This window comes from Alosa pseudoharengus, unplaced genomic scaffold, assembly GCF_046254945.1.
Source record: "Alosa pseudoharengus isolate Yale_2024_CS ecotype anadromous, Long Island Sound unplaced genomic scaffold, YU_APseudo_1.1 YU_APseudo_1.1_scf_16, whole genome shotgun sequence".
NCBI lineage: Eukaryota > Metazoa > Chordata > Actinopteri > Clupeiformes > Clupeidae > Alosa > Alosa pseudoharengus.
This window is the reverse complement of record NW_027468630.1, coordinates 38488713-38506450: the sequence shown is the minus strand read 5'-3', so window position 1 is coordinate 38506450 and position 17738 is coordinate 38488713. Positions and strand designations below refer to the sequence as shown.

Sequence of the window (17738 nt, the reverse complement as noted above, 5' to 3'; positions counted from 1 at the left end):
CCATACTTTAAATGATAGTCATGAGACACTGGGGACTGACTGGACAAAAATGGAGACCATGGTGTCGAAGCCATTTATTTTTGTTTTGAATTGCTAAATAAAAAAAAACGTCAAATAATAGCCTGGGCTTTTATTTTCCCAAATTGTCAAACTGCACTGACTAGTATTTCAAACGGGTGTCTATATAAGACAGGCCTTTAATTACCTTCACACAAAACTTTTCCTCCAAATGCCTGCCCATATTACTAGGCTATCCGATGATAGGCTTCAAAGAAAGTTAATATTCACTGAAAGTTAATATTTTGTCACTATCAACCTACGTCTGTCCTCTGTCCTTAAATTAAGTCAAAATGATCTTCTAGATAAGTCTCTTCACACTAAAACAATACCAAATAGATTTTTTGGTAACACTTTATAATAACTACACATTATTCCACCAAAACTTTTAGCCACATGAGGTAGATGAAGAGTACTCCCGATGCACATTCCAGAGAAACACACATAGAGAGTAGAATGAAATCAAAGAGCTGTTATTTATTCCACAGTCCGGTTGACTTTTAAGAAGTGAAAGTAAAGGATGCAAAAATATGGATAAACTAAACAATATGCACTACAAAGTGTTATTAATCTTATATTAAGATCAAAAAAACGATTTGGTAGTGTTTTTAGTAAAAAGAGACTTAGCGCTCTCTCAAAAGATAATTTTGACTTAATGTAAGAACATTTTGACTAATTTTAAGGAGTCTTATCAAGACAAAATTTACTCAACGCACTGGCAGCCAAATTTGCTTGTTTTCAGGATGAGAAAGAAGTCAAGCTCTTCTTAAATTAAGTCAAATTATTTTACGAGAAAGCACTAGGTAAGTCAATTTATATTGAAAACAATACCAACTAGATTTTTTGATCCTGATATAATAGTCAGGGGGCCTATATGGTTTCTGTGGGTTTGAAATGTTAATTTTTGGAGAGTGGTTGGACTGTCTTTAGAGGTCATTGAACATGGAGAAAAATGATGTCTCAATTTTTTTTTACCTGTTTCAACCCTATTTTTTTTAAATTGTATATTTCACTGTAATTAACACCATAAATGTTGCCTAAATCACTGGCTATGTTGAATAAAGTTCACAAAACAGTTATGATTGTATGTCAGTATTATGATTGTATGTCAAACAATAGATCAATAAGATCAATAACCAATCAGTTTCACCAAATACACATTCCATTGCTGAAAGATAGCAAAAACATAACAGAATCACAGATGAGACCTCGAACAACATTTAATTCATTTACATATACACAACATATTAGATCTCACCTCCACAATTTCCTCATCAAAATCTACAACTATAGTCTACCTTGTTAAGACTGCTCTCCCCTTCCTGGATAATGTTTTGCTCTTGATTATAAATAATTCAATGCTATCAGGGCATGTACCACAGTCGTTTAACACATCTGTTATTAAGCCCTCCCTCAAAAAACCTAGCCTTGTATCAATACTGGTCCTTCTGGACCTCAGCGCTGCCTTTGACACCATAGACCATGACATACTACTTAGGCTTGAAAATTTGATAGGCATCAGACTCAGCACTCGCTTGGTTTAGATCATACCTTCCTAACCGTCAACAATTTGTACAGGTCCATAATAAACCATCTACCCAGATTATGGTAAAATATGGAGTGCCTCATGGCTCAGTACTGGGGCTCCTGTTGTTTAGCAGATGATACACAACTATACCTCTCCATAAAACCTGATGAATTAACCTGTTGTAAAATAACTGCACTGTAACATTATAATCGTTGGCTGATCTGTGATCACCAATCTCCACACTCTCTCATGGACAAAAACAAGAAATTTGGCATATGTCTCTAGTGATAGGTCATTTACCAGTCCACACATATCTGCCACTGGATACATAGCCCAAAATCTGTTTCTTTTAGAATATGTGTGCCATCACCTGACTAACAGAAAGACACACCTCAGAATATAACCTAACTAGACTGTGCCACCATGAACTATGAAAATGTGCTTGCTCATATGTAGAAGGCTAGAAGGTCACTAATATCACCAGCCATGAAGAACAGAGCACTATGTGCTTCAGGTTATTTGATATTCTAAATTCTATAACTGCCAGCTAAACAGCCAACTGTCACTGCTAGTGTCTCTCTTTCTCTCTCTTACACACACACACACACACCTGTCTCTGTCTATCTGATTCTTTACCCTTTCTTTTCTTCACACTTACATAGGCTACTGAAGGCCTTACAGACTTCAGCTGATACTAGCTATGTAAAAGTCTATTAAACTTGATTTAACAGAGATCTCTGCACTTTGTGCTCTGAATTAACCTGACTCTCGCCAGATGAATTTCGTTCCGCTTAGCTCCGCCTAGCTTCACTTACATCCATTTGGGACCTCTTCCGTTGAGAGTGATTTCTGCACCAGATTTTATGGAAGAGCCAATCAGGACGCAGGGCGGGAGTTTCATAGATGTGACATAGCGTAGAAGCAACTGTGAGACTGTTATCAGCATCACGGGTTGGCTTCGATGTGAGTGGCTTATCCAATCATATGCAAGCATTTTTTGATTAGGCCCAGCCTTCTGAAGCAACACTTCAATGGATTGATCCCAGATGGATGAGTGGAGCTAGGTGGAACGAAATTCATCTGGCGAGAGTCAGGTTAGCTCTGAATGGGTGTAGATAAGAACTGGCAGAGCAGGCTAGGCCTACACTCAAGCACACTTATAGGCATGAATTGATATTGAAGTATAATTTTTTTAAGCGGACAATTTCGAGAATTTCTTGTTAAAGAGATCAATTATCAGCCTAAAAATGTTTTATAATGTTGTATTGTTTATGTGGTCCACTTTTGCACACTACCTTGTAGAATATCTTTGCTTTTTGGCACCAAACCCTATGCTATAATACCAGCAATGTGAGGTTTATGGACAAAACACCAAATTGGACCTTTTCTGAATTTGACCTTTGATTTGGGTCCTTCAAAACCTTCAGAAAAATGGAGACATGTTTTTTTCTACTCTTAAGAACCCCTAGAACAAATATATAATACTCTCCAAAAATTAACATGCGAATCCCACAAGCCCCCAAATTAGACACATAGGCCCCCCTACTATAAGATTAAAGGTGCTCTAAGCGAAATTGGGTAACGTCACTTCTGTTCAAACAAAACAGAGAGCTAGCTCGCTACTTCCTCCCCCTCCCTCCCATGCTGCTCCCGTACAATTGAAATTCTCCTAAACGCGCTTCTCGTCTGTGATTTGCTGGAACAGTTTGTTATGTTTTTATGGGCTAGGTTTGCCCAGGTTGTTCTTGTTGCCGTATTTGGAGCCTGGGCTGTCCACAGAGATTGCGTTTTTTTATAGTGTATTCTAGACACAGACAGCTAGCGGTTGGTTAGGTGATGTTTGCAGTAAAGGACATACAATGTTTTAGCCTAAACAGGTGGCATCGCTTAGAGCACCTTTAATAAGACTTGGTAAGATTTTATTGGATAAACAGTTTTTGCAGTGTGATATAACGGTATAATTCTATACGAATATGCAAGTACGAGTATGCGCTATGTGGTCGGAAAACTATTCCAACTCGTGGTCTAACCTGCTGCAGTGTCAATCAGTGAGTCAATTAAGGCCTACACCAAACAGGTGAACATTCATCTTGAAGACTTCTAATGGCTGGTTGACATCCCCTTGTGGCCACCACAGGAATCTGAGGAAGTCACGCTGACACTCCTGGTCATGCACTTGATAGTACATAGCATCAATGTCAGTCATTATTGCAATTCTTTCCTGCCTGAACCTAAGCAGAACACCTAGAAATGTGTTGGCTAGGTCAGGACCTTGAAGAAGTTCTCAGATTTGCCCTTGTATGAAGATGAGCAGTCGAACACAACTCAAAGTTTTACTTTTTGCTTATGGTATACACCATGATGTGGTTGGTACCATACCTGCCCATCGTTCCTTTGCAGCTGTTCTGGTGACACCTTTTCTGCGTAGCCCTTTCAAAGTACGTCCTCCATGAATGCTTTGTTCCATAAGCAGAATTCTTCATTGATCTCCTGGAAAGACTCGGTGTGCATTGCACTGCCACCTCATGGTTGTTAGGTAAAGTTACGTCTTGGTCACAAAAAGGTAAGGGTAGGTAGTAATGTCCATTTTTGAGTGTGACAGCTTTTGTTGTCAAGTCCATGAATCCTTTATCCTCAACAGCAGAGGCGGACAGAGTACACAGCTTCATTACTTGAGTAAAAGTACAGATACCTTTTGCTAAATTTTACTGACAAATAAACCTCCTTGTATCCTTGTACATGTAGGCTACATGTACTTTATTATACAGTAGGCATGTTGAAAGTAATAAACTTTTAAGTTTAATAGCCACATTAGCGCCTCCATTAGTCCTTGTGAGAAATGCATTTGGTCCTGATGCTGCAGAGAGCCATCACCTATGCAATCACCTATCACCAAATGCGTTGCACATTCTCCTCAATTTCATTTGTATTATGGACTGCCTTTGAATCTAGTTTGATAAGTTGATAGAAAGTGTCAAGACCATAGCCAGCGGAAGGCAATCCTGTGCCCTGGGCGAAATAGGAATATGTCGCCCCCATGTTCATAGACTGTGTGGCATTTTCGACTGTGTGCTACCTTCCCAGAATCCCCTGGCTGCAGCGTGCATATCGGGGCTGGTTTCAATGTGGAGGGGCTCAATGTTGCTACTTTCCAGCACTACTGGACCGCAAGGAAAAAAAAAATAAATGTTGCGGGACAATTGCGATTACAATTAAGCAATTAGGCTTTTCACGTAACATAAACATATTATTATTACAGGCTATTATACTGAAATCGGACTAACTATTTAATATGATGCTGTCTGTTAGGTGTGCATTTAAACGTGACATTAGGAACGCACTTTGAGTGTCGCTGTCTCATATCACCCCGCGATAGGACCATCTTATTGCGGGGAAACAAGCTCATTGCTCCCCTGATTCGGTGACATGGAGAGATTCAGATTTTACCTATAGAAAGGCCCAGACGAATAGGCAAGATGTTTTGTGGTGCGTTGTAAAATGAGACATTTTATTTTTCCCCGAAAAGTGGAGTAGCCACTGGCCTCAAGACCTCATGAGCTAAACCATTACTGAAAGCAAAATAGACATAAACAAAACAGCCAGATGCCTCTTTATAAAATAAAGCTTTATCGTGAGACTGTGTGTCGTTTTGAGCAGCGTATTGGTAGGCTATATTAAAAGCAGAAGATTTTCAGTTTGCTTCGGGATTTAATTCACTTTTGGATTGTTTGATTATAGTGCTAAATGTTGGGACTGTCACAGGAGACGTACTGTAGGCCTATCAGCCATCGAAATGAAAGCTCATCAGGGGGTAATATTGTGGAAACAACTGATAAAACGTTGGGTAAATATATGATCCATACTGTAGCATACTGGCACGCATAGACTCAAAGCGGCAAAAGCCAACGTTCCTAACCCTGCTCACAAGTGCCACCTGGTGTTTCTTTGGGTCATTGCAGCTTCTCTGGGGAAATATTAATAAAAGACGCATGATTTACGCGTGAGGTCACACAAGAGTCACGCGTGAAGCTAGACAATTCAAAGTACTACCCACTGTAGATTAGCCTATAGCCTAAATCTGAAATGCTTTATATATTTTAATTCCATGTTGACTGAGCTGACCCCAATGCAGACAGTGTGGAGTGCACTGTCACTTGTGCACATCAATGCCAAAGTTTTTAACTGGCGAACACTGGAGGAACAATGTATTTTATTGAGCAATGCTGACAAAATAGAACTGAATCTTAATTTACACGGCGGCAAAGTGTAATGTTGGTGGGCAGAGTTGTATTAAAAACAATGGAATCTAATGTAGGCTAGCCTGGCAATTTGCCATCCCCTTGGTATGCTTCGCTTCTACAAGGGTCTGGGATCTCGGCTATTGACGAACGTTTGCAAGCTGGATGCGTGGACTCTGTAGAAGTTTGAAACGATTGGATCTGATTTCACCCAATCGCTAAAGTTTGGCCGTGATGTATGTTATGCGCCAGCTCGATCGTGAAGTAAGCTACACTACAACACTCAGAAATTGCCCACAACAATCATTCCCCACCAAAGCAAACAAGATGGATGTAAATGACCATGCCAGCTTTGCGATACAAATGTAAGAGTTAGTGGAAGAATAGCAAATAACTATTCAACAGTAAGGTTGAAGATAACATATTGTAACGCCGATGAGAAGTTAGGAGACGGGGAGGCTGATATATCGTTCCAAAACTCTGGTAGTTTATTTCCTATAGATGTACAGGCTAGTGCACGGGCAACAGGAGGTGTCCACTACAAAACAACAAAATGATCGCTGATAAATCACGGTCTCAATCACTCGTCATTCACACTCATCGGCCAACAACACAACGCAACACAACTCAGTCGCACGTAATCCACTTCTACTCTGACTAAACTTAGACGTCTTAGAACCCCCTATTCTATTCCCTCCCCTTAGCAATCGCTAACCTATCCATACACCTAAATATTCCCTCCCGGACACCTCCCCCCAATCAAAACACATCAGAACTCATTGACACATTCCATGACACAGGAGGGAGAGGGAGACACAAACACTCGCGCACACACACACACACGCACACGCACACGCCGGAAACACAGAAAGCCCAACACTGGGGCAAATAGCCTCGGCGATACAATATCATCACAATTGTCAAAGCTAGATGTGATCATCATTGAAAACACGCCGCTTCATTCATACCGGGTCTGCCGCACATGCTGTAATTTAATATCGAGGCTACTGCGCGATACAAATCAAACATTTCCCAAATCCCATAGGGAGTAGGGCCACGACATCTTTGCCCGAAATAAAATGTGTTAAACACTCTTTTTGTTCGGAGATCAGTTCCTGAATATTTGGAAGCGTAGCCAGCACGGACTGAATTGCTTCATTAACTTATGCCATTGCCAAACTCCTCGAGGACTACAATTCAAACACAGCGCAGAATCTCGACGTCGTCTCTCACAACTCCCACCTCCTGCTCGCTGATTGGCGCGGAGTCGAATCTACCGCTGCGAACGCGGCCAATGGCCGGAATCCCAGACGGAGTGGTGGAGGGAGATGAAAATCGAGCGGAAGTACGTAGGAAGGCAATTAAGGCCAGGCTAAATGTAAGCTAATTGAATGTCGAAAGCGGAGTGTGCTTGTGTCTGCGCCAGTGTCCGCAGCGCTTAAAGCGTCATTCAGCCGACCGGGGGTTCAGAACTGTGTTGGTGTTTATTATCTCCATGACTACAGGAGGACTGGGCAGAAACCTACCAGGAAGTTTCTGTGGCAGATTGAGGACAAGAAATGGTGCATGAAAGGGTCAAAATGGTAGCAGCTAAAGAGTATTGTTGTCGATAACAGAACACGTGACAGTGTAAAATAAAAAAATCTTTGGTGGCTAGGTCCCATCACGATTAGTGCTGACAGCCCTATAAAAACCTTGCAGACAATAGCAGAGAATGTTATAATATAACTGAATAGTGTATGGCATGACTCTAGTTAATGTATGCCAGGAAGGACAGTGTTTTCTTTATTCACAAATCCCTATCACAGATGCAAACTCTGTGTCCATCTTTTACATCATGAAATCCTACTCATCAATCATTTCCTTGTGTATGTTACCTAGCATTTAACGTTGTGTATGGATTGTAGCATTACAAACAATATCTCTCTTATCCACCTCAGGAGTCTTCTCTTTATAGTGGGTGTCAGAGGTGGTTGCAGGTTTAACTTTGATGGTCTTATATTTTCTCTTAAACTAACTGTCGAAATTCCTCCCTGGTAATGTAGTTAAAGTGAAAAGTCCCAGCTAATTCCCCAATTAATAGAATGTAATGTCATTTGGTTTTCCTTAAATGATACAAGACTCCGAACCCCCAAAGTGACTGAAACTTGTTGACTTGACTTGGCATAGCACTATCTTGTTAAGGTTGGACAACCTCAAAATTAGCAGCCCACTATTTTAGGTAGCCAATTATTATTATTTTATGTAGCCAATTATTATTATTTTAGGTAGCCAATGATATGGCTAGTGCCAAATTCTGGCCAACAAAGAATGTTACTTGTTACTAGAAGCAATAAAACCATGCTGGATTCATAGAAGTACTGTATTTATTTGATGTATTCCTCTTTCCAGGGTGTGCTTGGGGGTGTGACTGGAATTGTCACCATGCCTGTAGAAGGTAAGCATAATTAAGCAACACTACACTAAGCATCATTAAGCAACAACTTGCCACTTTTTGAGGGATGCTTTTATCAGGCAATTTGTTTTAGTATCTTCAAATTCATTTTCATTGTATGTGGTCATGTGAAGGACAGATAAACACATATTATTTCCAGCAGCCATATACACTATGTTCTATGTTCTGGGCTCAAATACCCAGTTAGCATATTAGCAAGAATCTAACCGTGCATAACATCCATAGAAGCTATGTTTGCAAGCTATGTTAAAGCATCTATAAAGTGACACAATTGTTACTTTATATAGGTGCGCAAATAGTTTTTAATAGCCTGTTCAACTTTGAAAAGCTTTGTTCACCCGATGCCAGTCACTGATCGCAATTTCTATGTTCGGGAAGCTTTGTTCGATCTTTTTAAGTATAAGTATATATACTTTTTTGATCCCGTGAGGGAAATTTGGTCTCTGCATTTAACCCAATCGGTGAATTAGTGAAACACAAACAGCACACAGTGAAGTGAAGCACACACTAATCCCGGCGCAGTGAGCTGCCTGCTACAACGGCGGCGCTCGGGGAGCAGTGAGGGGTTAAGTGCCTTGCTCAAGGGCACTTCAGCCGCGGCCCACTGGTCGGGGCTCGAACCGGCAACCCTCCGGTTACAAGTCCAGAGTGCTAACCAGTGGGCCACGGCCCACTTTTAAGTTTTAAGTGCAGTAGGCCCCTATCTGTCCCCTTTGGAATTATATCTCGAGCCTATTATAAGGTCCAGTGCGTTATGTCCTGGGATTCGGACGTGCTCAAAATGAAAAGAAAAAACACTTTTTTTATAGATGGTTATGAGGAGCAATATGAGTCTGAACTCAGTGTCATTCAGACTCAACCCTCTTGTTGCTTTGATATCTTTTTCGTTGTCGTTTGAACGTCGGCAAGCAGGCATGTTGCGGTTGCAATTTAAGTGAAATTTCTACAGTAGGCCTACAACATGCAACATGCTTGTTAGGCTGGGCTACTGTCAATGTACTTGTACAGGTAAATGTTCAACAATTGCTGGTGTACAGGCTATAATCAATTAGCTAAATCATTTGTCCAGCTGTTTAAAAAATGTTCCGTGCTACATTGAAACGTAAAAGGTGCTTTGATATCTTTTTCGTTTGAACGTCGGGAAGCAGGCATGCTGCGGTTGCAATGAATGAGGATAATTGGTTTTATCTGCGGATTTATTTTTTGCATTATTTTGAATATGACTCGCTCCAGTCTCAACAGCACGTCTACTTTTTCCACACGCATCTAAGTTCTAACACACATATCCCCTCTCGCTTTCTCTCTCTCCATCCCTGCGCACAGTGCTTTCTTAACTCATTGAATGCCAAGCTGTTTTCGGAAGCTTTGTCCTAGAGTGCCAGCAATCTAGACCATTGTTGATGATTTTTGTACAGCCACAGCATATTCTGTGTTATAGCTATGAACACATACAATGGCTCGTTTAAAAGGTGAGACTTTAAGCTCTCAGTGGGTGCAAACCGTGTATTTCTACACGCCTCTGTTCCTGAGAAATCCCAAGCTAAACAGTGGCTAGTTTTCATCAAAATCGCAGTTTTTTTCTAGAAATGGAGATATAACGTCTTTCATGTAAGTTCCCGTGCCCCCACTGAAAGTCTCAGGCGCTTACACTATCAAATCTATAAGTAACCGTGACAAATAGGGTATAAGATATATAAACTCACGCTATTGTATTATCATATATGTTTGGTAATGGCTCAACTTTCTCTGATTGTTCTACTGACTTGGACTGACTTGGAAACTGCGTCATGGAAGCAGTAAGTCAAGTCGCATCAAAAATAGTAGTGGCAGAACTCCCAAGTGACACCTTGTGGTTGTTTGTGTCAACTGCAGTTTGTGCCATTTCTGCTGAGAAAATGGGGTGCGTGATTCATGAAGGAACCTGTCCAAACTTAACTGGGACCCACTGTAATAGGGGGAGCCCATCTGCTTCTGGCTGGCTGCGCCCGCCAATGGCAGCAGATGTAGAATAATCTGAAAAAGTAGTCTACAAGATAAGATGAGTTAACTAAAGGCTTTCTTATACAGGTATGTTTTCAGATCTTTTTAAAAAATATTTACTGAACTCGCCTGCTTAATGTACAGAGGCAGGGTGTTCCATAGTTTTGGGGCATAATGGATAAAAGCAGCTTCTCCACTTTGCTTGTGGAGCACTTTGGGCACAATTAAAAAATTAGAATTGGATGATCTAAATTTCCTTTGTGGTTGATAAGATATTAAGCTCAGAGATATGAGGTGCCATGCCATTCAGAGCTTTGTAAGTAATTAACATAACCTTAAAATCAATTCTATAGGAAACAGGGAGCCAGTGCAGTTCAGCCAACACAGGGGTGATGTGTTCTCTCTTTAGACTTCCTGAAGTCCACAATGAGCTCTTTGGTCTACTATAGGCTTAGGCTATATAGGCTTTTTTTCCCCCAACATTGTTTTGAAAATTAGTCCCGTTTTTAATCAAAATAATTCATGTGAATCATGTTTTTTTTCCGGGGGGGGGGGGGGGAGAGAGAGAGAGAAAGTGACCAGACCTACAGAGAGAATGACAGGCAACACATAGATTGGCCTATCTTTGTGCTATTTTTGCAGACCTATCAGTACCTATCAGTTGTGTTTGAGGGTGGGCTGCCTGCAGCAGTGGTATGACATAGGAAAAGAAGAAAATGTGACACAACTGAACAGAAACACATCACAGCTAACAAGGTTGTCAGAACATTCCGGGAACGTTAGCTTTTAGTTGCGGGAACATACCCTGATTTTCCCTGGTTTTGGTTGTTCGGAAAAGTTTTCTTAACATTCTCTGAACGTTAGTTTTGGGTAACGTTGCAACCTTTAGGGGACCTTTGTAGAACACTCTTTTTTACGTTCCCCTAACCTTTAAAACAATGTTACATCTTGGTATTACCCATTTTATTACTTTAAACTGTGTGAATAAGCACTCATATTAGCAGTAATGAATAAACAGGCAAACTTGGTGGGATGTAAAAGTTTAATACAAAATATAATAAAATGCAAATAACAAAATAGAAAAATATAAAAGGCTTAATAAAATGATAAGCAATAAGTATATATAATGTCTTGCGTAGACTTACATGTCTTTACCTAATAATATCTTCACACAAGAAGGGTGGAACACAAGGGCTGATGCTTTAGCAACAGCCTTTACTATTATAGTGTTAGTTTGATTGAACCCGCTTGTTCTCCTGTTGATTGATTACACCCGGCGGAGACCGCCCACCAAAATCTAAACAAAGGAGGCCTAGAAAGGGTGGGGACTGGCTTCACAATCCAACCACTGTGTTAGTTTCTGATGGCCCAGTCAAGATTTCCATGCAAAGCCCAGTAATGCATTTCAGTAGGTTTCAAAGTCCAGGCATGTCAGAATACTCACAGATTTTAAGTTGCAAACAGCAGTAAACTTACACTAGCAGACTCTTGAGCCCAAGGAAATCTGCCTGCAATTTGCTTCCTAGAGAATTGCTGTGCAAAATCCATGTTGTGCCCTCTTATTGGATTGGATCAAGTGCTTTTCTGGTTGTAATTATCGATATTTTAAAGACCAATTGTCAATTATGTGCCTTGCATTCTTACCCCTGGTCATTTATTCAACATCTTGATTGATCTTAAAGCTAAAAAAAAAATTGTGAATGCAGATTACCTTCTAACTTTAATGACAGAGATACTTACTGATACTCTAGATATTAATTGTGATGAAATTAAAAGTTCATGGTGGGATATTTTTATTTTGTCCTTCAGGTGCAAAGAAAGAGGGTGCAGCTGGCTTCTTCAAGGGAATTGGAAAAGGATTGGTAGGCGTTGTTGCCAGACCAACTGGAGGCATTGTTGATATGGCCAGCACTACCTTTCAGGGTATTCAAAGGTATGAGAATGCTGAGAAAGATTTAAATAGATAAAATCAATCATTTGATTTTTTTATTTTCTTTTTACTGTATTTTAACGTATGTATCTTGTTAGCCTTGTCTTGTTTTATTCTGTCTTGTGTATGTGGCTAATTTACTCTGTCATATGTCCCTTAAATAGTATGTGCAGTTTTGTATTCAATGTGTACCGTACTATAAGTCACACTTTTTTCATAGTTTGGCTGGTCCTGTGACTAATATCTCAAAATATATATAATTTAACATATTGTTAAATGTTAATTCCTGCTGACTAACACGAATCTTTGCATGAACCAAGGTAATATTACCGTCTACAACCGCGGGAGGGCGCTCTAGGCTTGTAACTTGTTGGCTTGTTATGTTAATTTAGCCTATTCAGCTTCCCAAGCACTTCCCATGTTCAACACAGCCAACCGCTAGCATTTTGCTAATCGCTAGCATTTAGCTAACAAATTACACAGCAAAGGACAATGGCAGTTCAAACGAGGGTCAGCAAACAAACGTGTAGTCATTGTTAATATTCCACATCCGGTAGAAAGGAGACATCATCACAACAAACTGTGCAACTAGGAACTGACATTTTAATTTCCTTGTCACCAAGCTAACCAACATCAAGCTGGCTAAATAGTATAGCTGAATAACTGTTACGTTAACATATCTACCGGACACCTATTCTGCCTGTTGTTCTGCGTGCTATTGTGTAGTTGAATAACTTGCCTTTCCAGATTAAATGTCTGTTCTTGATCTTGGATTTCGTGAAATAAATTTCTAAATAAATGCGACTTATATTCCGGAAAATATGGTAATTGCTCAAAAGACACCTGATGTGTGAGTACAGGTGAGTAATGCATCGTGGTTGACAGGGGCATGTGCATCATGCTTTTTTGTTCTGCTTGTGTCATGGCCAGAGAGAGTACAAGTTTTATGTGAATCCAAGGAACAAATATAACATCTATCTTCATGACAGTGCTGCCCTTGTCTCCAAACCCCATCGGCAGGGCAGAGCCTTGAGAGCCTTGAGAGAATTGAGATTGGATACAATTCTCAAATACAATTCTGGCTAGTGTGAATGGAGCTGTACATGTCAATAAATAGACGACTGCTATTTTGTTTCTCTGGTCAGAATTGCACTCTGATATTTAGGCCATGCTATCTGCAGCAGCACATGAATAGAAATGTCCTAATAATTTCAAATTCCATTAGTTCTCCCTATTTGTTATTGGCCGTATATAGAATATAGCTGGGGGTGATGGAAATGGCAGTGGCCCTTTTGTAAGTCTAATAGGTCTCTTTTGTCAGGTTGACCTGGTATCCACTGAAGCTCATGATTGCATTAGGCAATCACTACAATCTTATTTACGTAAAAAAAAGGACCATAGTTATGCCTACGGAAGTTGGGAGGGGGGCACCAATGTCATTAGTGAGGGACAACAATACATTCTGAGACCAGGCGAGATCATCAACTATGTGGTTTGATAGATACAATTGAGCACATCATGTTCAAGGGATCATGGTATCCATTTTACTCTGTTGATCCATTCACTACAAGTCTCCTCTCATTGTTACCTTATCATTGAAAGCTGCAGTTAGTGGAGATCCATGTCAACAGAAACCATGAACTGATCTTTTTTTCTGTTGCATAGAACTTTAGGCTGAAGGGAGCATTTGAATCATTCATTTTTTTTTTTGGGGTTTATTGACAATAGGCATGAGTGATTTAACGTCCTATAGAAGTAGCTTCTTACAAGATTTCTACAAGACAAGAGATATAATAGCTCCCATCCATTTATTTTTAAGCGTTTTGCAGCTAGGCAGCTAAAGCAAAAGCATGTGTCTTTGCACAATATACACAACTTAAAACAGTGATATTACAATATTATCTAGGGATGTAACAGTACAGATAATTCACGGCTCTGTGTATACCATCTTTCGGACATCATGGTTTACAGGTTTGTTACGATGGAAAATGAGAGGGAAAGAAATGCATAATGCTAGGTTGTGGAGCCAGTCCTAACCTCATTGCCCAAAGAAAAAATCTCCAGCCATCCTGCCTGGCTTGGCCATGTAAACCTTTTTTTATTACAATACAAGTCACACCAGATACCCCAGTGCTCTCACTACAACCCTCTCCTTTAAAACAGTTTGTTCTATCTATCAGTCTAAGATTTAAGACTCTAAGAGTCTATAATTTCATCCATATTTGCAAATATACTGTGTATTCTCCTTATGCCTGAATGTATTGAACCTTGAAGTCCTTACTGTTACAGCCTTACTACTGTCCCATGAAAGAAGAACTACTACACCCTATGAAACAAGAGTAGTAAAACAATATCAACAATATCAACTTATTTTGATTGCATGATAATTGTGACAGTTGTGATGCTTGATCACTTCAGTGTACTTATGCATAGTATCAATGATAAACTTTATTTCAATCAGAAACTTTATTTCAGAACAGAAGGTAAATTAAAGGACCAAAATACAATCAATTTAAAATGCCAACCGTATAACAATATCAAGACAGAGAACTTGTTTAATCCTTTCAATACAGTGCCTACCAAGTTCTGTACTCTGAGCAGTGGCGTAACTATAGTAGGTGCAGCAAGTGCAGTCGCACCAGGGCCCGTGACCTCCCGGGGCCCGTCGCTACCCCGGCCCTGCCTCCTTTTTTTTTATTTTTTTTAGAACTTTAGAATGTTAGAGCAGGGAGAGTGAAGCGTCACTTTGACGATCTATCGGAAGATGAGCGCTTAACCGATGCAGAGAGATACTTCAAAGTGCAGGTATTTAATGCAACTCTGGACATCATAATCAGTCAGCTCTCCCAAAGATTTTCAAATGTATGCGGGAAACTTGTCATGTGTTTGAGTCTTTACGTCCTACGACCCTTCAACTCGCAGGTGATGATGAACTGCTTGAAAAGGCAAGACGTTTGTCAGACCATTATAGCAGGGACATTGCACCGACATTCCTAACACAACTCCTCTCATTCAGGTGTTGCTTTAAAGCAGAGATTTCACAGAAGTCATCTATTTTTTAACTTGCCAAAATGCTGGTGGTAGATTATGACAATGTAACATCCACATTCGGGGAAGTGTGTACTCATGTTGTTTCTGACATTGCCTGTGACTGTGGCAACAGCTAAGCGATATTTTTCCAAACTCAAACTTATTAAGACCTATACCTATATAGCTATCCTGTCCATTGAAAATACGAGAGGCAGAGCATTAAATATTGGGAACATCGTTGACGATTTTGCACAACGAAAGGCTCGTAAGATGGCCGCCTTCTAATGGCCTAATTCACGCATATTGGGGATTGTATTTGAATGATTTTATTTGGTTTCTGGACGGTTAAATAAGTTAGGCTACATTAAGTTTTGTTTCTGCGCAGTGCGAGTTTATAAGCAAGCAATCTACGCTTGCAGTTTCAGCAGAGGGTTGAAGAGGCGCATTGAGTGTTCCCATAATTCCATGCGAGTTGATGTTAATGCAGTAATATTAGATTACCCTGGCCTGCAGGCTGTTAATAAAATAATTTTTTTAATGTTTTCACATGTAATGGATATGTAGTCGTGTGTTTTTTATTTGAAATTGTAATCTGTAACTACTAAACTACTTCGGTGCCTCAGGCCCTTTGCATAAACAATTGAAGTCACCCTTACTGTGTATTGCATGTATCAGAGCTAATTCATCATGGGCCAAAGTTCATCGGAATGGGGCCCGCGTAGCGCTCTCGCACCTGGGCCCATCATTAGTTTGTTACGCCACTGACTCTGAGCACCTTAGTTCTGTACTTAAACCACCTTAAAGAATAATCAAAGATTCCACCCATCCAAACCAGATCCATTAGAACTGAAACCACACGTTTTAAAAATAGCTTCCTCGCTTCAGCAATCAGACTCCTGAACATTACAAAATGTATCTGAAAATTATTTACTTTTTTTTATTTGTTCTCTCTCTTTTCTTCTTTACTGGATTGAGCTACTTCTTCCTGTAACAAATATTACCATCAACATTGTTGTGTGGCAATAAAATGTATTTATTTATCTATCTATTGATCCATCAATCTATCTTTCTTCTATCTGTCTTTCTTCAGAACAGGATGAAAGCTCTTCAACATAGAATATCACCAAAAAGTTTAAAAAATATTTTCTAGAATAGAATGCCCTGTTGTTGGTCCAATGAAGATGTGTATGTCATCATTGGGTCATTGGGTGGGCATTTGGCTAATCAGAATCAGCTTTATTGCCAGGTTTGCATAAACAAACAATGAATTTGTCTCCGGTTAATCTTTGCTCTCAAAGTACAACACTCACTTAAAGGGACACCAACAACGTTTTTTTGTTAATTAATCATCTTCGTAAGTCAGTATATGGTTAAATGACTCATTATGGGGTGAATGAAGGCTCTCTCGCCCGCCCCTACTGCCTGTAGGAAGAATATCCCACTCGCCAACCTTCAGTCTCACAAAGTCTCAGACATCACGAGAAGCAGGATCAGTTTACATCCTGCATCCCCAGCACAGAGGCAGGCTAACGAAATGCTAGCGATTGTTGCAAATGTGTGTATAATGGCAGAGCCGGTGAATAAGCAGCGAAAACCCTTGACGAAAGATGCAAAGAAAAGGAAAAGAGCATCAGACTGAGCGAGGGCTCGCACACGTATCGACACGTATAGACAGTAGGGGGAGCTTCGTAGAGAAAAAAGCATCAGGCTTGCCTGGTATCCCTTTACCATATAAGAATAAAAATAAAACACATAAGAAGAGTAAAAGAATAAAAACAGAACTGTAAGAATAGAATGAATGGCAGTAGGATATGGCAAATAAATAAATAGACACTATGGGTGGGGGGGGGGGGCACTTAAAAACGAGACATGTAAGACGTGTGCTTCAGTGCTCCGAGGCTAAGTGACTATGGGCCCTATCATGACATTCTAAAGTGCATCGTCACTCGTCAAAAGTCTATTCAAATTTAGAAGGATGTCCAGTTCACATTGGGAGGGGTTTCGTTCTCAAACGTGGAGCGCATGGCGTAACAAGGTGTTCCTAGGTCTTTTAATCAGTCATATGGGTGTGTTTGGGGCGTAACATCATTTTAAACCAATGAGAATGACATCTGTCATTCCCTTTAACGGCGCAACGCGCGATATGTCAAATAAATGCATCGGTATTTTGGCATTCAACGGCGCATTTGAAGGAGGCTGCTTGCGAGACCGTATGGAATAGTCATTCTTAAACCATGCTTTACTAAAACCTAGCATAGCCTTCACGCATTTGCACTCGTCTATTATTTGAACTCATTGGCAAAGTGAAACTAACTTCACCAAGGAGTCAGTCAACGACAAGACAGTTATATGCAGTTACTTTCACTATTGACTGACAATGGGTTACCATCGAAAACATAGGCTGGAAAAAGCAACACTTACCCTAATGTTGCTCAAATGACTGAATAAAACAACATTTATCCTGCAGAGGAGTTGCTTATATCTCGTGACAGTGCGTCTTCAGCTGTGCTCCATACGTGT

General features: G+C 40.1%; 1 protein-coding gene across 2 annotated transcripts in view; it reads left to right on the top strand.

Moving 5' to 3' along the window:
* vps13c (vacuolar protein sorting 13 homolog C) overlaps window positions 1-17738 on the top strand; it is a 511929-nt gene that overhangs the window by 446403 nt on the left and 47788 nt on the right. For both annotated transcript variants that reach the window (XM_076287956.1, XM_076287955.1), the window contains 2 exons: window positions 8215-8260; window positions 12068-12191. In XM_076287956.1, the coding sequence (XP_076144071.1) occupies window positions 8215-8260; window positions 12068-12191 (170 nt within the window). The remainder of the gene's footprint in view (window positions 1-8214; window positions 8261-12067; window positions 12192-17738) is intronic.